Below are 22,224 nucleotides of genomic sequence, written 5' to 3' on the forward strand. Positions count from 1 at the left end.
AAAACAAATAATTACAAAAAAGAAAAAGAATGCTCATGCCAATTTGACCTACAACAGTTAAAAAGTGGAAGCAGTCATCAAGAGAAAGGCTGAATGAGCAAGTGGTGATATAATGACACAACAGAATACTATTTAGCTGTAATAAGGAAGATGAAAAAAGAAATAGTAACATACAATGTAAACCAGGTTCTGGACTCTGGACTCAGACCGCAGGTAATTCAGGAGAGATGAAATCTGAAGACATGATTTATAGTTCTGTACTTATTTAAAAAGCTTGCATTGTAGATCACACCCTGAAGTTTGTCTACATCCCCATTAATCCTTTTGACACATGGCATGGTGCTTTCTAATCTGTGCCCAATCCATTACAATTTGAATTTCCTTTCCTCATTCTTGCACCACTTACTCTGCTTTCCTATACTTTCTTTCTCTTTTTTTTTTATAAAAAGATTAATTTTGTATTTATTGGAAATGCAGATTTACGGAAAGAAGGAGAAACAGAAAGAAAGATCTGTCCACCAGTTCACTCTCCAAGTGTCCACAATAATTGGAACTAAGCTGATCCAAAGCCAGGAGCCAGGAGCTTCTTCCAGGTCTCCTATGCAGGTGCAGGGTCCCAAGGCTTTAGGCCATCTCTACTGCTTTCCCAGGTCACAAGCAGGGAGCTGGATGGGAAGTGGAGCAGCTGAGACACAAACCAGCACCCATATGGGATCCTGGCACATGCAAGGCAAGGATTTTAGCCACTGAACCATGGCACTGGGATCCATACTGATTTTTTGCTCTCTAGAACATTCTCCCCTGAAATACGCATGTGACTTTTTTTGGCTTTTCTTCAGGTGTTAGCACAGGTTACATTCTCAATGATGATATGTTTCATTCATTCTATTTAATGAGAGAGACAGAAAGTTTTTCCATCTGCTGATTCATTCCCCAAATGACTACAACAGCTTGAGCTGAGTCCGGCCAAAGGCAGGAGGCAGGAACTCAATCCAGGTGTCCTGTGTGTGACAGAGGGGGAGACAGAGGCCCTACTCTCTGAGCCACCACCTGCTTCTTCCTAGAGTCTGCAGTGGCCTGGTAGCTGCAGCCAGGATTCAAACTAAGGCACTAAATCCAGGAAGTGTGATATGAGCTGCAGGGATCCCAACCAGCATCTTAACCACTAGGCCAAACACTTATCTCATTCACCCTACTTAAAATCTCAGTGAACCTGCTGTGATCTGAATGTCTGTGTTTCTATTGAAATCTTATTAAGAGGAGAACCTTGAGGGGATGATGAGGTCAGGAATGGGGAGCCTTCCTGAGTGGGATGAGTGCCCCTATAAATGGAACCAAGGAACTTCATGCTGTGAGGACACAGTGAGAAACAGCCATCTGTGAACCTGGCTATTGGCCTTCACAGGCGCCAAGTTTGCTGATACTTGGATCTCGGGCTTCGCAGCCTTTAGAGCTGTGAGATAGAGACTTGGGCTGTTCAGAAGGTACTTAGACTCTGTGGCATTCTGTGTGTAGTGGACCGAATGGATGAAGACACTGCCTCATTCCCAAGCCCCATCTGTTCATCTCCATGGCATTTCTCACTGTCTGATGCACTGTGTATTACTTGTTTAACAGTTTATTGTCTGCCTTCCACACTCCAGGAATGTAACTCCCATAAGGATTGAGATAACTAATGTCTTTTTCACCACTGTGTCTGCAGCATTCATACCAATGGTGCCTACCACAGCAAATAAAGGCTGTCTGAACCAAAGAATCAGGAAATTGCTGTAGGAATAAACGTCCCTACTTACCTTCAGATTTTCTTTGCGGCCACTTCAGAAAACAAGGATCAACTTCTCGGGTTACAGACTTAGAGATGGTGGGTCCCAGGCAAGGGCTTGGCAGCAAAAAGCCCAACTTGACATGATAGAGCTCCTCACAGCCCTCCTCTTTCTTGAGAAGCAGAGGTGGCGTGGTCTGCAAGTCTGTCCTGAGATCCACTGCGTTCACTTCACTTGGAAGAGAACCACATGGTGTTCCTGCCAGCTCCGGGTGCCCCAAAGCTCCCTGACTAAAGAGGTGGGGGAGGAGAAGACAGGGCTCATTGGTCATGTCAGATGGACACTCACTGGTCATTTCTTCTGGCTCTCCAGTTCCCCGACATCACAAAAAAAGTCTGAAGAACTGGAGTGCCTGTGCTCTCAAAGGACAAGCCCTCTCCACGCTGACTCCATCCCAACCTCCTCCTTCCATGCCCAGTACAATCTGTCACCTCAATTACGTGTCAGACTTCTTTGGTTTTTCCAGTCCCATTTCCCAGAGCCAAGAAATTGGCAGAATATCATATTTTATTTCCAAAGCCATTGATTAATCCAATGTTGCTCAAGCTACCTTTGGCGAAGGACCAGTTTTTAAATGTTCCAGTCCCTTGTGGACTGACACTTTTGTGTGATATGATAAAAGTAGATTCATATAAAAATGACAGGGAAAAACCCTGCAGAATATAAGCCCCAATATTTTCATTATTTACAATTGAATATGCAGTGGTGTTCTCCAGCACTTTAGTAATATTTATTTTGTTAGAAAAACAAAGATAGAGAATGATAGAGAAAGTTCCCTTTTGCTGAGTCATTAAATCTCTGGCGCTGGACCAGGTCAAAGTTTCTGGAACTCAACCCAGGTCGTTCACATGAGAAGCAGAGAACTAACTACTTGTGCCATCACCTGCCACCTCAGAGGGTGCCTACCAGGAGGAATTCAGACTTCAGACAGGAGCTGGGACTTGAACTCACATGTATAGGATGCAAGCATTTCAAGGAATATCTTTGCTGTCATGCCAAATCCCTACACCCTTCCCCCTATATAACCTTTTAGATGCTTCCCTTCATGTTCTGTACTGACATGTCTTCACGAACTGACAACAGGACCAGGAACCCACATTTTGGATAACATCGTTAGAATAGGATCAACAAACTATGCCTCATGGGCCAAAGCTCTCTTCTGGCTTATTTTCGAAACCTGAGTTGGATTACAGCCAACTGTAATGCAATATTGTTTACAGATTTTCTATGGCTGCCTTCAGGCGATAATTACAGAGTGGCATCATTGCAACAGAGGGCATATGATCAACAATATGATAAGGGCATATTTCGTATCTTGCCCCTTTCACAAAATATCTGTTGTGAGCCTTATTTTAGAATTTAGATTGAATTACTAAAATTGTAGGTCACCATATCATCCCTTCATGGTTAAAGGCCAACCTAGTGATTCAAAGAATACTCCTTACCTGTTTGCTTTGAAATCTTCTGGGCTCATATCTTGGGGATGATTGGCATTTCTTGGAAAAGTCACAAGTATCTCAATACCTGTAGAAAAACATAACAGTAAGAGGAGAAAGAAAGAAGTGGTAGATCCTAGTGGTGTGCAGAAGTTCTCAAAGACACTAACTGGCATCCATATAGGAAGCTGGCATTACAGACGGAGGATTAGCTTGCCATAACACTACACTGGCCCCAACGAGGCCTCTTTCTATATACAGTGAGTGGTGACACCTGCCTCCCAGAACTGGTGTGATGAGTAAATAGGATAACTGATGTAACCCTAAAGGTACTTGCTTATCATTTCCTCTACAGCCTGTAAAACAGAAAGTTCCGACTCAAAGAATAGATGTTTGCTTAAAATTTAGCATGTAAAACAAACTGATGCAAGAAAATGAACATGAGTCATCTAAAAGTTGCCTGTAATGTTAGACTCATTCCTTCAGTTTTTCCTGATCATCAAACTTCGGTGAATTATGTGCCAAGTCAAGAGCTTGGTGCTAAAGGTATAAATAGCATACAGCTGTGGTCCTAGGAGAAACAAACAAGCCAAAAATGCAGCAAGGTAAGCACTGAGACAGGGGTATGCAAGTGATGCTGCGGGAGCACAGCACGTCCTTCTAGGAGAACGTGATGCTTGTTCCAGGATCTATTCTTGTTCTTTGATGTGTCACATTTACTCACTCTGCATGTATCCACAGCAGTACTGTTTCTCACAGGTTCTGCTGAATAAATGCCAGGGGAAAACTACATGAAATTACAAATTACAAAAAGTGTGCCATGAAAAAAATAACGGGGTTTAAAAATTGTTTGCACCACAATAAATGTATCCTTCGATTCCATTTTTCGTGAACCTTTTTGAGGTAGCGCTGTATAGGGACAGGATAAGGGTAGGACATAAATCAGGAAGATCTGGTCTACATTTCCCCCTCTGCCACTTCCTGGGTGCCCTTGGGAGAATTACTTAATAGTTATTGTCATCATCATTAGTTCCATTAATTTCCATTCTTTTAAAAGGACTTTAACTATCCTTCCAAATACACAGAAACCACCACAGCAAGAGCACTTTAATTATTCCATTTTTTTGGTACCTGTGCATTTAATGAGATCAGTGCATTAAAAAAATTAAGCATTTGTAAGAGGATAGGTTGTACTTACGATCTAGCAAATGACAATAGTATTTACTGACTTTGTCATTCAACAGTATAATTTGAGCTACGAAAATACATCCAGGTTGCCCTTTCTTCATATTTCTCAGGACAATTTGTTGTGCCTTTCTAATACAACAGCAAGGAATGCTCCCTTAATAATGATGTTTTCTTGGACTGGTTCATTGCTGTCTAACTCCAAAGATTCTGTCACCATTCTTATTAGAGTGAAATGAGAGGGGCTGGAATTAGAGAGCTGGAAAGAATGGAAGGAATCACTCCCCAAGCCCTTCATTTCATAGACAAAGAACTGAAGGGCAGAAGTATGGATGACATGTTCAAGGTCATTATCGTGCTAGCAAGGAGAATAGACGTTGTTCCAAGCATTTTTTGCAGTCGTCCTTGAGTGTAAAAACTCAACTGCAGTGTTAGAGAAAAACACAGCCTACAGTCCTGATTAGTCAACTGTCAGTGAAAGCAGGTGTACTTGCACAAGGCTAGATGCACTTAGGATGAGGCGCTTCAGAACATCCAAGGAAAAATGGAGCCAGACAAAAAAATTAGAAACTGGCGTTATGGCATAGCAAAGTAAGCTACTGCCTGCTATGTTGACATTCTATATGAGCACTGGGGTTGAGTCCCATTTGCTTTACTGCCAACCCAGCTCCCTGCTAATACATTTGGGAAAGCAGAAAATGATAATCTAGTACATGAGACCCTCCAACCATGTGAGAGACGTGGATGGAGTTTGTGTCTCCTGGCTTTGGTCTGACCCAGTCCTGGCTGTTGTGCCATTTGGGGAATAAACCAAGGGTTAGAATTCATTCTCTCTCTCTCTCTCTCTCTCTCTCTCTCTCTCTCTCCCTCTCCCTCTCTTTCCATAACTATCTTTCAAATACATAGTTTTTTAAAAAAGTAAGTTTATGTTGGTGCAAAAAGGTTCAAAGTCAGGGCCAGCATTGTACTGGGCAAAACCATTGCTTGGCGAGTCAGTTCCAATCCCAGCTGCTATTCTGCTTCTAACTCAGTTCCCTGCTAATGTACCTGGAGAGGCAGGAGATGACAGCTCAAGTTTTTGGGCCCCTGCCATCCATATGGAACACCCAGAGGGAGTTCCTGGCTCCTGGCTTTGGCCTGGCTTTTTGGTGAGTAACCCAGTGGGTACAAGAATTAATGAAGGGGACTCTATGTTTGGTATACGCTTGCAATGGGGAAATCTCAACTGAACTTGAGCTGTGGTTATGCAATAAGGTGGAGGAATCCACCATGGTGGGAGGGTTTGGGGAGGGGTGAGGAGAACCCAAGTATCTATGTAACTGTGTCACATAATACAATGTAATTACTGAAGTTAAATAATAAATAATTAAAAAAAAAAAAAAAAAAAAAAAAAAAAAAAAAAAGAATTAATGAAGGGAATATTTCTCTCTTTTTCTCTCACCCTCTCCCTTTTTCCTTCTTGTTGCTATGCCTCAAATAAATAAATAAATATGAAAAAAAGTTCAAAAGCAAGTAGAGATGTTTCCAAATTCCTATTCTTTATGAACATTTTGGGGAATTCTCACAAACATGGATTTCAGAATTTTTCTGCACCGAAATTAACTTATTTTAAATTTCCATGAATTTGAGAGGGTTGTTGTACTTTACTATGGAAACCAGAAAAATGAGTAGAATACATTTACATGAGCACATATATAAGAATTCCTAGACTTTTTCCTTTTTGAAAATAATTCTTTTAATTGGAAAGGCAGATCTGATTTACAGAAAGGAGAGACAAAGATTTTCCATTTGCTGGTTCACTCTCCAAATGGCCACAATGGCTAGAGCTCAGCTAATCTGAAGCCAGGAGCTAAGAGATTCTTCTAGGTCTCTCACATGGGTACAGGGTCCCAAGACTTTGGGCCATCTCCACTGCTTCCCCAAGCCACAAGCAGGGAGCTGGATGGGAAGTGGAGCAGCTGGGATTAGAACCGATGCTCATATGTAATCCCCACGCTTGCAAGATGAGGATTTAGCCATTAAGCCATCACGCCGGGCCCTAGACTTCTACAATTAGAGAGAATAAATGAACTCAGAATATGTTCAAGCAAATGCCTTTTATCAAAAATTTGCTCATTGTTGTCTTTTTCTAAAGCAAGGAAGAAAGATACAATAAGTGGGTAGAAGAAATATTTGCCTTTTCAGAAATTAAGACCTAACAGCACCCAGTGCAATAGTGCTTGCCTTGCCAGGATCCCATATGGGTTCATGCCCCACTGCTCCACTTCCCATCCAGCTTCCTGCTTGTGGCCTGGGAAAGCAGTGGAGAATGGCTCAAACCCTTGGGACCTTGTACCTGTGTAAGAGCCCTAGAAGAAGCTCCTGGCTTTGGATCAGCTCAGCTCTGGCCATTGCAGTCACTTGCAGAGTGAACTAGTGGATACAAGATCTCTCTCTCTATATCACCTTCTCTCCATAAATCTGCCTTTCCAACAAAAATAAATAAATCTTTTTTTTAAAAAAAAAAAACTAATAGCAGCCACCTCAGTCTTAATTCTATGTGGAAAAAGAAATCACAGAATACACTGACTATGAAATCAACTAACAACATACATTTTTGTTACTTTATTCTGTTCTTGAATAAGGTGCGTGACTAAAAAGTCGTGAACCACATCTCTGAATTTAACCAGTGGGCCAGGAAAGATCGTGTATTGTCACAATCAAAAATAAAACCCTCCCACACTTTATCCTGGCTCGTTCATCACCTAAGGAGGTGTAAATTAACCCCATAAAAAGTATTATCTGAGAGAGAAATTTAAAAGCAACATTGCCCTGTAGCAAGAAATATATTTTCTTCACCAAAGAGGTGAGAATGACATTCAAAGAGTCAGCAAGCGATCATTAGTTTGCTGTTTGTGTTGAAGCCATTATTTAAGTGGAAACTTACAATCCGCCCCAGTTGAACTCACTCAATGAAGAAAATTGTTTTCTCCAGAAAAAATGTTACTTTCTTGTCTGTTCTGCTTGTTCTTTTTTAAAATATATTTTTATTTTTAATTTTAAATTATGTGGTATCTGCTTATTCTTTTTAAAGGAATGTGCTTTTCTGACTGGGTTGTAAGCATCAGGGTTCAAAACGTTTTGATATCCTCCATGTTTTGGTAACTCCCTAAATTGTGAATCTCAATTCGTCTTTTGATGTCAAGGTTTATTTATTTTTTATTAGAAAGGCAGATTTAGACAGAAGAAGAAAGATCTTCTATTGACTGGTTCACTCCCCAAATGGCTGCAACAGCTGGAGCTGAGTTGAGCCATCTGAAGCCAGGAGATTCTTCAGGGTCTTCAGGTGTAGGGTCCCAAGGCTTTGGTCAGGGTTCCAAGACTGAGCCATCCTGGATTGCTTTCTCAGGCTACAAGCAGGGAGCTGGATGGGAAGTGGAACAGCCAGGATACAAACCAGTGCCCATATGGGATCCTAGTTGCTTGATAGGGGGAGGAGTAACCAATCAAGCCATTACACCAGGTCCTCAACACAGACTTCTAAAAAAAAAAGAAGAAGAAGAAGAAGAAAGGAAGGAAGGAAGAAAGAAAGAAAGAAAGAGAAAGAAAGAAAGAAAGAAAGAAAGAAAGAAAGAAGGAAAGAAAGAAAGAAAGAAAGAAAGAAGGAAAGAAAGAGAAAGAAAGAAAGAAAGAAAACAAAGAAAGGAAACGAACGAAACTCTAGAGGCAGACACACATCATTGTCTATGATGGAGAGGGAAGGGAGTGATTGCGAGGCGTTCTATGGTGATAGAAATGCTTTGTATTGGCTGTTGGTTTGTCATATATAGTCTTCATTATTTTGAAGTATATCTTTTCTATATTTAGTTTGATGAACTTTTCTTTTTAAATCCAGAATGATGTTGAATTTCATCAAATGCTTTCTCCACATCTATTGAGATGACTTTATGGTTTTGGTTCTGAATTTTTTTAGTGTGCCATATGACATTTATCGATTTGCAAAATCCTTATATGCTTGGAATAAAACCCTATCTGACTGCAATGCATTATCTTTTTGATTTGTATTGGATTCAGTTTGCTACTGTCTTATTGAGATTTCTGTATCGGTGTTCATAGGCATAATGGTCTGTGTTTGCTTCTTGTGTTGTGTCTGTTTGATTTTAGTGTCAGAGTGATGCTGACCTCATAAAAATTGGGCAGAGTTCCATTCTCTGCAGTGTGTTTCTGGCTTCCCTGCTGGACTGTGGTTGTTTTCCTTGCTTGTTGAGCTCTTTAATGAGAGGAACCAACAAGCCTTTCATTATGAAGTCAATTAAAAGCATAATCACAAAAAAGGAATAAATAGAAATATTCTTTAAATAAACAAAAACAAAACAAAATATCACATAGGAATGGACATTTGGTCTGGTGGTTGAGACGTCAAATGGTGGTAGAAACGGATCACAGCTGAAGTGTGAAGTAAATAATCAGGGACACAAAAAGGCTCAAGAGTTAAGAAATGCAAGCCTGATACGCAGAGGGCTGTGCCTTGAACAAAATACCTCACTACTCAAGAACAAGATAGAGAAATAAAACAAATCAGAATGCAGTTGCAGCCGGACCCTTCCAGCTGCAGCAATGAGAAGGTCATAAGTGACTAAATGACACATAATAAAATCTGGCATAAACTTCCCCATAGCCCAGAGTGTGGACAACCCCTAGACAACTTTCTCTTCCCACTGTGGGAAAATAAAACTTTCCTTTGCATCCATAAACATTCACTGTTTCGCTCACCCTTCTTTGCTGATGTTTGTCACACTTCATGGTCACAGGGAAAGAACCCAAATAGCGAGGACTATAATAGGACACCTGATTCCATATCAGAATACCTGGGTTCCATTCTGGCCTCCAGTTCCTATACTCCAGCTTCTTGCTAATACAAAGCTTGGAAGGCTGCAGGGTAATTGGGAAGGCCCAGGTAATTTGGTCCCAGCCACCCACAACTCTGGGTTGAATTGCCAGCTCCCATCATTGGCCTGGTCCAGCCCTATGCTGGCTCACCATTTAGGGAGTGACCCAATAGAAGGGATCTCTTCTGGTTTCTATTCCTCTCTGTCTCTCTTTCTGCCCCTTAAACATATATATCAATTTGAAAAAAGAAGAATAACAAAAACTATATTTTCCAGCCTCCTGTCTGGCTAAGAGTTCAAAAAGCTTACTGAGACTAATGCATGTGAGGTGTGTGAGATAACACACACACACACACACACACACACACACACACACAGAGGACTAGGCGCTGGCACCTTTTGGGCTGATGTGGGTGTCAGTAGAGGGAGGCAGGATTTGGGTGCATAGCAGAAGCAGTGGCAGCATGGTTTGGGGTTAGTGGCAGCCAGTTTGTGGTGCAATTATGGCATTTGCTCCAGATGAACTACCCTAACAGCTTCCTGATAAGAACTGAATGTCTATGTGTCCCACCCCCCCCATTCAAAGACACACACTCCAGCCTCCAGGGAGGTAGGTCTTTCAGGAAGCAAGTAAGGTTCCTTCTGATCATAAGAAAGGGGCTCTGATTCCAAGGGACTAATGTCCTTGTAAGAAACAATGGAGATGTCATTCTCTGCTTCTCTCTCTCTGCTCATGCACAGAGGAAGGGCTGGTCATACAAGGCGACCCTGTCAAGCCTGGAACGAGGCCCCTAGCTAGAACGGGTCCCCAGTCAGAACCTTGCTGGTGAACCTGGCAGCCTCTGGAGCTGTCGGTAAGTGAACGTTCACTCGTTGAGCTGCCCAGTCTGCATCACTGTGTCCCCTTGTAGCTGACTGGATGAAGATAGTTCTCATTTCTGGCATTTTCAATGACTCATGAACTTTTTTAATAATTGGAAAGGCAGATCAGATATACAGGGAGAAGGACAGACAGAGAGAAACATCTTCCATCAGCTACTGGTTCACTCTTCAAATGGATGCAACAGCTAAAATGATTCAAAGCCAGGAGTCAGGAGCTTCTTGGTCTCCCATGCAGATGCAGGTTCCCAAGGCTTTGGACTGTCCTTGACTGCTTTCCCAGGCCAAAAGCAAGGATCTGGATGGGAAATGGAGCAGCCTGGACATGAACTGGTGCCCATATGTGGTCCTAGTGCATGCAAGGCAAGGATTGAGCCAGTGAGCCATTGCACTGAGCCCTCATAAACTTTCTGATAGCTTTCTTCTCTTTTTTTAATTATTTATTTTCTAAGCTAACTTAGAGAAAGCTCTTTTTCTAGTGGATAATGACTCATTAATTTTTTTTTAATTGGAAAGGCAGACCAGATTTGCGGAGGAAGGCAGAGACAGAAAGATTTTCCATATACTGGTTCATTGCCACAGATGGCCACAACAGCTAGAGCTGATCTGATCTGAAGCCAGGACCCAGAAGCTTACTCAGGGTCTCCCACATGGGTGAAGGGTCTCAAGGATTTGGAACATCTTTTGCTGCCTTCCTAGTCTACAAGTAGGGAGCTGTATGGGAAATGGAGCAGCTGGGACACACGCTGGCACTTGCAGGTGGAAGACTAGCCTATTAAGCCACCAAGCCAGCCCCAAGATTTTTTTTGTACAAAGGGAAAAGATAAGGGATATTTTTGGGAGGTTCAGAAACTCTATTTTATACATTATATCTTTATATATTATATTCTACATTATAATACAGCAAATGCATGTAGCAGGAATATGGAAGATCTCCATGAAAGAATGTTAAGATTTATAGGAGCGGTATAAACAATACAGACATATACACACATCTTATTTAACCACTGATGTTCCCTTTTCAATGGAACATACAATAGACAAACATTGATTAATATGTGTACTGACACATATTAAGGCCACACAAAAGGCCTCCATGAAGTGTGACTTTAAACACGAATATGTCCCGCTGCCCTAAGAATAGAAATCTATAAAAACTTAAGTTGAACAGTCAGTATACCATTTATTGAAACTTTAAGATAAGTGCTGCTTTACTGAAATATTCTCCAAATTGAAAACTTGGAACTTAAAGAATTACTAACTTTGGGTATGTTAAAAATAACATGCAAACAGGATTTAAAGACCTGAGATCTAAATGGGCATTTAAGATGACTGCAACACACTATACTCTGAGCAAATTTCCATCTAATTTTGTGACAGAAAAGAACAAATCAACTCCACTAGAGGCACCATCAATTTTGAAAACAAGGTGCATCAGAAAGATCACTGTTTCTTTCCTATTCGTAACATAAGGCATTAAAGCTTGCACCTGCAAGAGCTTAGTAGAGAGGCCGTACAGGTGATAGAGGTGGCACACCGAACCCAACAGTAAATCAACTTGAAAAGAATAGCATACAGATGACAAGACATCTACAAGTCAAACAGAATAAATGAAACACTCAGCACCCTGGAAGATGCCTGGGACACCATCAAGCTTCTGAGAACACATCCTTGATAATTACGAAAGGCAGACAGACTACAAGGATGGGTCATCAGGGGGCTGTGGAGACTTGTTTTAATCACAGACTTCATGGAATGCATCATCTTAACTTTCACTTGGTCAATCTCTGCCCTCAATCTAGGGGAAAAAGATTCTCAGTGCGTTTGAGGAAGGTGGAAGATGTCCACCTGGGTACAAGGGACAGTGGATGGCAGCAGGAGGGAAGAAATGACAGCCGTTGAGGAGGCCCAAGGGCATGAGAAGAAGCAGCCTCTACAACAGCAGCTTCCCTGGAGGGTGAGAAGAGGCCAGAGAACTGCCCGGGAAAAACTGTTGCCATTTGCATCAGCATTTCATTGAAGCGAGTTATGGAATATAGACAGAGATGACAGGCAGATGGAATAACCTTGGCTACTGCTTTCCAAAGCAAGAATCTGTAACTATGTCTGCAGCAGCTAAGCACAAGGGCACTTATGGGTATCACTGGGGAACATATGAAGAGATTTCAGAAGGTTTGTGGAAAACAGAATAAAAGATTAATTTACGTGGGTGCAAGAAAATGTTGAAATTTGTACATCGTACTCATTTCTCATGAGCTTTCTGAATACCTCATGCAGGCATAACTTTCAAACGCCTTTTGCACTCAAATAAACCACGAGGGTTTGTTGTGTCAATTCGAGAGACAGGTAGAGCTCCCATCCACTGGTTCATTCCTTAAACACCTGCACCGTCCAGGGCTGCGCTGGGATGAAGCTGGGCATCAGGAACTCAATCCAGGTCTCCATGTGGGTGACAGGAACACAGCTCCTCAATTTAGCATCTGCTGCACCCATGATTAGAGGAAGCTAGACATCAGAAGCTGGTGGTGGGTGCCCTCACCCAGGAATGTAAGTATCTTAAAGGGTACCTTTACTGCTAGGCTAAACATCTGCCCCAAACTTATCTCCTAATGCCATTCCCACCCCCAGCCCCCACGAACATTGTGAAATATCCTTGTATTTGAAACGAGTGCTGTGGAAAACTGCAGACGTCCAGCCTCAAAGAATAAAAGACTGAGACGTGGGACACTGATGCTTTACCTTCCCCTGAAGTGGAACAACTGCTCAAGGGCAACAGCTGTTGGAGAAATGTGGGATTCTGGAAGGGCACAGCGCCTTGGAGCTGAAAGCAGACTGGCCCAAATGCAACAGTGAAAGCATGATTTGAGGCAGAAGGACAGCGGCAGACAGGATTGGGGAGAGGGGAGGCGGGAGTGGGCTGGACTAAGGCAACGATCCAGCAGACAGCTGCTGGAATGGCAGGATGTAGGTTGTCTAGACTGGCTTATTCAGATTTATAGATAGCAGTGGTCTCGATAGTCCTTTGTGTCTCATTGTGTTTTCAAGGTTCTGAACCAAGTATTTCTGAAATTAAGAGGGTCACTCAAATTTTTAATGTTATCTGTGAATACACATCAAGGACAAAAGCCAGATACCTTCAATCCTGGGTTGTCCGCTATGTACAGCGCCACTGCGGTCTCCTTCTTCTCTAACTGATATGGAGTGACTGCAGTTTTCATCTAGGTCAGACCCCTGCAAAAGCATAACAGAAAAGCTCAGCTCTTCACTGTTCTACTGGGTTGGCAGAGTGGCTGTTGATTTTTCAGAGCTGAAGTTTCACACTGTGGATTTCTTTTAAATAGGATAAGTATTTAGAACTAAAATAATGGGAAAATATCTGCCCCCTGGAGCATCAGGCTCAAACAGCCATGGATGTGAGTAATTGCATAATCAAAAATGAAGATCAAAGCTGAAATCACACAAACACACAGAAAGTCGATATTTCATACTTCATCATTTCAGCATCCAGGCTGCTAAGCTGCCACAAATTCCATCAGAGTGGGAAACTGGAAAAAATCCTTTGGCCATAGTCACAGTGAACGCGAGCATTTCCTCACCACCTTCCCCCGGGGAATCTTTTACCTACAGTGTGGATGGAAAGCAGTGCCTTTGTGGGAGCTGCAGATCGAGTCCCACACAGAAGGCAGGCAGCAAAGCCAATTAGAGCATTCCCTAGCATAGTCTGCTGTTCTAATCACAGCACGCAACATCTCAAACTGCCTCTTTACCATCTTGAATATATCCCTTCTGATGGCAAATAAGGCTGAATGCCAACTCAATTTCTAAAAACTTTTCCAAACTCCCTAAAGAAAAAAGCTTTCTTAGTGGACTTCTTCGTTGTCCAAAGATCCCTTTGCTAGAAGTGGTTGCTGGTGATTTTGTACACTTATATTTTTGGAACAGAAGCACATGCAAGTGCTGGTAAAGCATCCCATCACTATCCAGCGGGTACAACTGGCTTGTTGGCATTCAGGAGCTGGGGGACTCACCTTTTTGAGGGGACTGTGGAATAAAAAGGCTTTATCCTGAGTTCAGATGCCCGTTATCTGACAATTTAGACAAGTGGCTAGTCACAAAATGTCTCTGATTTTTTGCTCATTTATTCTCAAGGATTAAAGCAGATTTGAGGACAGATCTACATTATCATAGGTTGGTTTGAATTACCATTGGAAATAATAAAATTAAAACTTTCCATGAGGGCCCAGTGCGGTAGTCTAGCGGCTAAAGTACATGCCTTGCACATGCCAGGATCCCATACCATATGGGTGCCGGTTCTAATCCCGGCAGTCTCGCTTCCCATCCAGCTCCCTGGTTGGGGCCTGGCAAAGCAGTGAGGGCGGCCCAAAGCCTTAGGACTCTGCACGTGCGTGGGAGACCTGGTAGAGGCTCCTGACTCATAGTTTCGGATCATCTCAGCTCCAGCTGTTGCAGCTGCTTGGGGAGTTAATCATCAGACAGAAGATCTTCCTCTTTGTTTCTCCTCTTTGTATATCTGACTTATCAATAGAAAAATAAAAATAAATCTTTAAAAAATCTTTCCATGAATATTGCTGTTAGAATATTTTAGATATTTAATCAGTAACTTAGTTGCCATGTTTTACTTTCATGTGGCAACCCACACTTTGTTTAAAAAAAGAGATTAATTCATCTGAAAGGCAGAGTGACAGGGGCTGAGACTGAGGGAGCAGGAGTGATATCTTCCTTCCTCTGCTTCACTCCCCCAGATGCTTACAGCAGCCCAGGCTGGACCGGGCCTACGCCAGGAGCCAACAACTCTATTTCAGGTTGCTCACACAGGTGGCAAGAACCCAAACACCTGGGCCAGCATCTGTCACTTCCCAACTGCATTAGCAGGAAGTTGAATCAAAAGCAGAGATGAGATTCAATCTCAGATACTCTAGGATAGGGGTAGCTCAATCCACTGCATCTAACCCTCCCCATACTTTTAAAAATAAAAATAAAATTCTATTCATTTATTTCAGAGGCAGATAGAGTTTTCATCTACTGGTTCATTTCCCAAATACTTCCAAAGGCAGGGGCTTATATGGAGTCAAAGCCAGGAGTTCAATCCTGGTCTCCCATGTGAGTCACTGGAGTGATCACTACAGCCTCCCGTGTGAAAGTGGAAAGAGTCAGGAACTTCAGGATGGTACACGGGTGTCTTAACTGGCATTTTGCTTGTGAGACCAAATGCTTATTCCTATATTTTTAAAAGTGGATTAGCCTACCGGCAAAGATTTGGTATTACATCTCAGAACATCCTGGTTGGCAATAACACATAGGTTCACCCTGTCCCTAGACCATTGCCAATTTCATTGTATTTTAAAAACTCTGCCAGCTTCTGAGTAATTCCCTCTCTCTCTCCTATCCAATTTCAGAGAAAAGGATTTTATCTTTACATGCAAAAAAAGAGAACATTTTTTTTTTAGAAAATAAGAGAAGAAAGTCAGCTGTACTCCAAACTAGAAAACACTGCTAACATAAAAATCATATTTCTTTTGTTTTTCCCTAATATAGCTACAACACATAATTTTTACTGTGGACTCTTCACTTAAGATAAGCATAAATTCATGAGCAATATACTAAGCAAATATCATTTGAATTAAACTTAAAATTTATTTCCTTCAATAAATACCAGAGTCATTACAACTAAATGTTTTGTAAATATATTTTCTCACTTTGTGGGTTGTTTTTGTTTTATTTGTTTTCATCTACTTGACAGAAAAAGAAAACATGCTTTTATCCACCAACTCACTCTCCACATGTTTGCAACAACCAGGGCTGGGCAGCCACCTGGTGTATGATCTGGGTCTCTCATGTGGATGGCAGAGGTCCAGGCATTTGAGCTATTTGCTGATCAAATATCCATTAATAAGAAGCTACAATCAGAAGCTGAGTTAATACCTAAATCAAGATTCATATTCTCGCTCTGTCTCTCTCTCTCTCTCTGTCTGGTCACTACTCCTGCCCTTGATTCAAACATAGCGGTACAAAATTAATAGAAACAAACAAACAAAAAATCAAGCGGAACCTCTCCCACTCCCTATTCATCGGTCACTCCCAAGTCAAGGCCTGATTGATGTTTCTTTTCACCTCCTGTTACTCCCTCTGTCCAGGGTTCTGACCCCTGAAAGCCTGCAGTAACAGGGGGGAGAGGGAGGTGGACCTTGGAGAATCCCTATGTGTGGCAGCTTAGTCCTCTAAGAGTAAGTGAGCAAGGGGATATCACCCTAGGCTGCCATTTGTTGATTCACGCTCCAAATGAACACAACAGCAAGGGCTGGGCCAGGCCTAAGGCAGGAACCTGGAATTCCATCTAGGTCTCCAAAATGGGGACAGGGGTCCCAAACACTCCATTCTCCACTGCTTTCCTCAGTATATTAACAGAGAGTTCAGTTGGAAGCAAGGCACACAGGACTCAGATCAGCACACTGTAATAGGACAGTTGCATTGCAAGTAATAATATAGCCTATTATGCTACAGGGTTGGCCCTTAAGTTAACTCTCACAAACACTCAAAAGGTAGAAATAAGTATATCTAAATTTCTCTCTGTGAGAAGTCACTGTACCACTTGTAAGGTACCTTGGGTATTGTGCTACAATTCAGTTTTCTATGGGTCATGATGCTTGTTACTAGTACTGTTTGCTGTGTTGAACAGGACACTTTGTGGAATCATTAATCAGGGCAGAATAACGACAAGGGCCACAGGAGATGCCCTCTTTATGGATTCCTATGATGGAATGGATATGACCAGATTAATGATCTGCTTTTCAATATTAATATGCATGAAGACCAACTACATTTAATTACTTACTATGGATTCAGCTGCAAAAATCTGTGAAATTAGACACACACAGTTTTGTGCCAACTGTTTGTGTTCCTTTAAAATGTATCTGTTAAAATCCTATTGTGGCTGAAAGTGAAGCCTTTTGGAGGAAGTGAGGCCATGAGGGAAGCGTCCTCATGATGATATCTGTACCTTTATAGAAGACACCTCTTAGATTTAGCCAGGTCTCTCTCTATCCTATGAGAATACAAGAGCAGATTGGCATTTTTCAATCTGGAAACAGCCTTCACCAGAACCCAACCAGGTCGGCACTTTGACGCAGGCACTCATCCTCCAAAACAATGAAAATAAATTTCTGGTGTTTATAACCCTCTCAATTTATGGTAGTTTTTAAATAGTAATCCCAAATGACTAACACATACACACACATATGCCAATTCTAAGTGTGATTTTCAGCACAGACCAGCTGATTACTGCTCTGAGAAGAAACTCAGAAGACTATCTTTCTAATTGTGCTTTAGCAATTTAGTTTTTATGAACACATTAAAATATAATCATAATATACGATTATTACCAAAAAATTCAAGCAACACAGATGGTGCAATCGGTGTCAGGGGAAGTATCCATCCTTTGTTAGTTTCTTTAAAAGGAGCCTCTTACCTCACTGTCACTGATACTTTGCAAGATTATGTTTTGGGTTTCGGTGACTGTCATTACATCCATTGGAGAAGAGTTCGCATCATGACAGATGTCAAGCAATGACTCAGCATGTTTTTCTGTCAGAGAAAAGATTGAAAAGATTCATTTCCAGCAATTGCACATGCAGATCTTGTTCTAGAGTCTATAATCAGCTCCATTTGTCACAGAGTTTCCTGAAATGGTTGAAGGATCAACTAAATAATGTTGATCCTCCATGTAATAATTTTTATGGGAAGAGGTATGAGAATAAAACAAGTCCATGGAATGTATGATTTACAGTTTGTAAAAATCGGCAACAGTTGGGCACAGCATAGTAGTCTAGTGGCTGAAGTCTTCTCCTTGGCATGCACTGGGATACCACATGGGCGATGGTTCTAATCTCGGCAGCCCTGCTTCCCATCCAGTTTCCTGCCTGTGGCCTGGGGAAGCAGTTGAGAACAGCCCAAGGTCTTGGGACCATGCACCTACATGGGAGACTGGGAAGAAGCTCCTGGCTCCTGGCTTCAGATTGCCACAGCTCTGGCCATTGCAGCCACTTGGGGAGTGAGTCAACAGATGGAAGCTCTTCCTCTCTGTATATCTGACTTTCCAGTAAAAATAAATAAATCTTTTCTAAAAATCTTTTTAAAATTGCAACTGCTATTATTCAGAGAGAAAAATAACAGATATTTAATATTTTGAGCAAGTGATATATTTTTAAGAGTTAGAGTGAAATCACTCAACCTCCAAGCACCTATCAAACCTTAAGAGTTGAAAGCAATCAAGAATCACATTTTGATTCGACATAGATCCAGTCATCTCAGCCTTAATGTCCTCAAGGAAGCACTGCTGTGGGCATTGGGATGTAAAGAAGACATTTTAAGCATTAAAATGATTAACAGCTGCCTCAGGGAGATGGTGCCCTCTTTGATAGAGGTCCACACACACAGCAAGGACACATTTCAGCCTTCACGTTTCATAAGGATGTCCCTCATGATGGACAAAAAAAAACGTTTCTTGGTTTCTCCCACCTAATGGTGGAAACACCTGCCTGCCTTGGCCAGGTAGTGGCTCAGTCAGTGCAGAAGCTTCATTCTTCGAGTCTCCACTTGCAGTCATTTTGTGGCAAGTAAGGATGATTACAACACAAAAAGGCTAGCCACTTAAGCCACAGTTGTCCAGGCCACTGAGTAATTTTTAAAAATTAGAGCATACAGCTTTTGTCTTTAGTGAATGCAAGAAGAGATACTGAATTAAATAATGGTCAACTTACCACTTCAAGCATTTGGGGGTGAGCAGGTGTGTTTTAGACAAAACTGCTAAGTTAGTTCCCTTATGGGGAGCTGGAAATCACATTTGCTGCACAGTTGCCAGGAGAGCTCTTCCACACCTTGCACTTGAAACCACATCCAATCTACAGGGTTCTCAACACAGAGCAGTGTGATATCCAATGAGTCTCCAGGAGACATTGCTGTCTTACGTATTCCTCTCCCGCTACCCTGCCCACTTCAAATAAGGATGGGCTCTTCATAACAAAACTGAGCTTCCCTGTGTCTTTTCTACTCATCTTTAGTTGAAAAATCTATGCCTGGACTCTCCATTTCTTCATCGTATATTCCTTTTTCACTCCTTGCAATCTATCTTCTGCCTCTATTCCGCCCTTGAAATTTCTCACTTCCTTACCATATCTGAGATGTAAGCTTTTTCCAGTTTGGCCTGTTTCTCTCTCTCTCTCTCTCTCTCTCTCTCTCTCTCTCTCTCTTTCCCTTCCCCAGCACCTTTCTGTCCCATTTTCTCCTAAATCTCAAGGTGCTCATCACTCTCTAAGAGTGGTTACACCTCCCCGGTTCAACACTGCCATTTTCTCACCATCATCCACCCTTCAAAATCTCACGCACTTTCCAATCCTCATACTCTCCTTTACCCAGAGAACCCCAAGCGGACCCTTCAAGCCTTCCTTTTCCACACTCCAGTCCTATAGAAAGCTGCTACCTGAAATTCTCAAGCTTTTCTCAAAGTCAGTGTTTTTAAATTCATTGCCTTCCCATCCCATACCCTTACTATGGCAGAATATTAGGCTATGTTGTTGGTTGTGTTTCTATCGCTTCAGTTTTGAGGCCTGAATCTTCATTTAATTTATTTTTTTAAAGATTTATTCATTTTTATTGGAAAGTCAGATATACAGAAAGGAAGAGAGATGGAGAAGAAGATCTTCCCTCTGCTGATTCACTCAAGTGGCTACAATGGCTGGAGCTTAGCCGATCTGAAGCCAGGAGCCAGGAGCCTCTTCTGGGTCTCCCATGCGGGTGCAGGGTCCCAAGGATCTGGGCCGTTCTCGACTGCTTTCCCAGGCCACAAGCAGGAGCTGGATGGGAAGCAGGGCCGCCAGGATTAGAACCGGCGCCCATATGGTATCCCGGGGCATGCAAAGTGAGGACTTTAGCCATTAGGCTACCGTTCTGAGCCCAATTTACTTATTTTTAAAAGATTTGTTTGCTTGCTTATTTCGAAGTCAGAGTGACACAGAGAGGGAAAAACATGCATAGCAAGTGACGTCTTCCATCCACTGGCTTGCTCAATAAAGGCTGGCAACAGCCAGGACTGTTCAAGTAGAAACACATCTGGGTCTCCCACAGGGGTGGTAGGACTCCAGGTGCTTGGGTCATCATCTGCTGCTTTCCAGGGACATTAACAGGGAGCTGGATCACAAGTACAGGAGCTGGGACTCAGTCCCAGATCCTCGGATACGGGTTGTAGACATCCCAAGCGGCTATGCTATGACAGAATGCCCAGCCCTGGGCCTGTTTAATGCATCTCTCTCAGCTTTTGCTTCTGTGTCTTCTCCATCAACTTTACATCTCTAAGTTCTGTGAATTGTTCTTGTACAGTAGATTCAGCAAACCCAATACTTCTCGATGCAACACCACATTCCATCCAAAGACTCTTTTGTTGTGGACCTTAGTTCTCCATATATGGGCATTTCTATGACTTCTTAAATGAGATCTCTGCCTTTTCCCTGAAATCCATCTGACACAGTAAAAATAGGTGAATTTTTCCTAGAACATGGCTTTCGTCATTCTCAGGGTTAAAATTCCTCAGTGGCTGAGCCTAGTGCGATGGCCTACTGCTTAAATCCTTGCTTTGCATGCCTAGGATCTCATATGGGCCCAGGTTCATGTTCCAGCTGCTTCACTTTCCATCCAGCTCCCTGCTTGTGACCTGGGAAAGCAAAAGAGAATAGCCCAGAAACTTGGGAGACGTGTGGGAGACCTGGAGTAAGTTCCTGGCTCCTCGCTTCGCATTGGCTCAGCTCCAGCCTTTGTGGCCACCTGGAGAGTGAACCAGCGAACAGAAGATCTTTCTCTCCATCTCTCCTTCTCTCTATAAATCTGATCTGCCTTTCCAATAAAAACAAATGATTTTTAACAAAATAAATAAATTCCTCGGTGATTCCACTTTATTGTGGGACACACGTCCTTCAGCCTAACACGTAAGTCTGTCCTGAGTTTCTTTAGTAGTCTAATGATGTGGACATTTGGTTCCAGGTTTCCGGGGGCTTCTGGGATAAGCCAAGCTCACTCACAGCATAGTGCCTCTGTACCACAAAATCAAATCCCTTCCTCTTTGCAAGGATCAGAGATTTACCTGTTTCAGGAAATCTTCTTAGGCATAAGCTTGTCTGCTGCCTGAGAAGCTTCACGTGAAAGCCATTCAGTCAAGCCAAGCAGCTCTCCCAAGTCACCGGCTGCTCAGTGGCACACAGTTCAGGACACCCTGCCCTGTGACAGTGTCTGTGCCTTCTCTGAGATCCTTCCTCTACATGTGTATCAAACCTTGCCATATCTCACCAGAGTTTAAGAACCACTAAACTTTCCTGCTCCCCTTACCAGCCAGCACTCTCTAACTCTCACTTAAGTGACATACCCTGACTGTTTTCACACTTTTCTAAGTCTGGAGCATGAAGTCCCCTGACAGCTCCACGGGCCTCATCAGTGAGTAGTAACAGTGTGGGCTGGATTTCTTTAAGTCAACCCATCAGACCACTGTGGAAAAAAAGATTTCTAATAGAGCTTTTTCTTGTTTTTCAGCAAAAGAATTCTGCACATGGAATTGAAATATTTACCTGGTTTCGGCATAGAATTCATTAGGATGTCCAATAACTGCTGTTTCCTCAAACTCTGTATCTGTGCCACATAATGTATTGCTGACTTTCCGCTGAAATCACAGAGTTTAGGATCTCTATAAAGAATAAAATCAACATCAAAAATTGGTTTAGCAAAACTTGTTTTAAAAAAGAAAAATTAATATGAGAGATAAAAACATTGATATTCAACAGAATAATTTATGACGTTTACAAATAGGGATTTAAAAGTGTAACTTTTAAAATGTTACACACAAGGGGTAACTTTCTTAAAACTTATAAGTAAAAGGTGTATGTTCTATACCTATTTCCTCCCCTTCCCTATTCTAACAACAGATTTGCAGAAGACATTCAACTTCGGAGAAATTTTTCCATAATTCTTTAAGGG

At 42.1% G+C, this 22,224-nt stretch overlaps 1 protein-coding gene across 1 annotated transcript in view; it reads right to left on the minus strand.

Annotated features, from left to right (window-relative positions):
• MAP3K19 (mitogen-activated protein kinase kinase kinase 19) overlaps nt 1–22,224 on the minus strand; it is a 54,171-nt gene that overhangs the window by 21,884 nt on the left and 10,063 nt on the right. Inside the window, exons 4-8 of the mRNA XM_004589394.3 lie at nt 21,819–21,934; nt 17,678–17,793; nt 13,326–13,422; nt 3,269–3,347; nt 1,794–2,053 (exon numbers count right to left, since the gene is read on the minus strand). Coding sequence (XP_004589451.3) covers nt 1,794–2,053; nt 3,269–3,347; nt 13,326–13,422; nt 17,678–17,793; nt 21,819–21,934 — 668 coding nt within the window. The remainder of the gene's footprint in view (nt 1–1,793; nt 2,054–3,268; nt 3,348–13,325; nt 13,423–17,677; nt 17,794–21,818; nt 21,935–22,224) is intronic.

The sequence above is a fragment of the Ochotona princeps genome, chromosome 5 (assembly GCF_030435755.1).
Source record: "Ochotona princeps isolate mOchPri1 chromosome 5, mOchPri1.hap1, whole genome shotgun sequence".
Lineage (NCBI taxonomy): Eukaryota > Metazoa > Chordata > Mammalia > Lagomorpha > Ochotonidae > Ochotona > Ochotona princeps.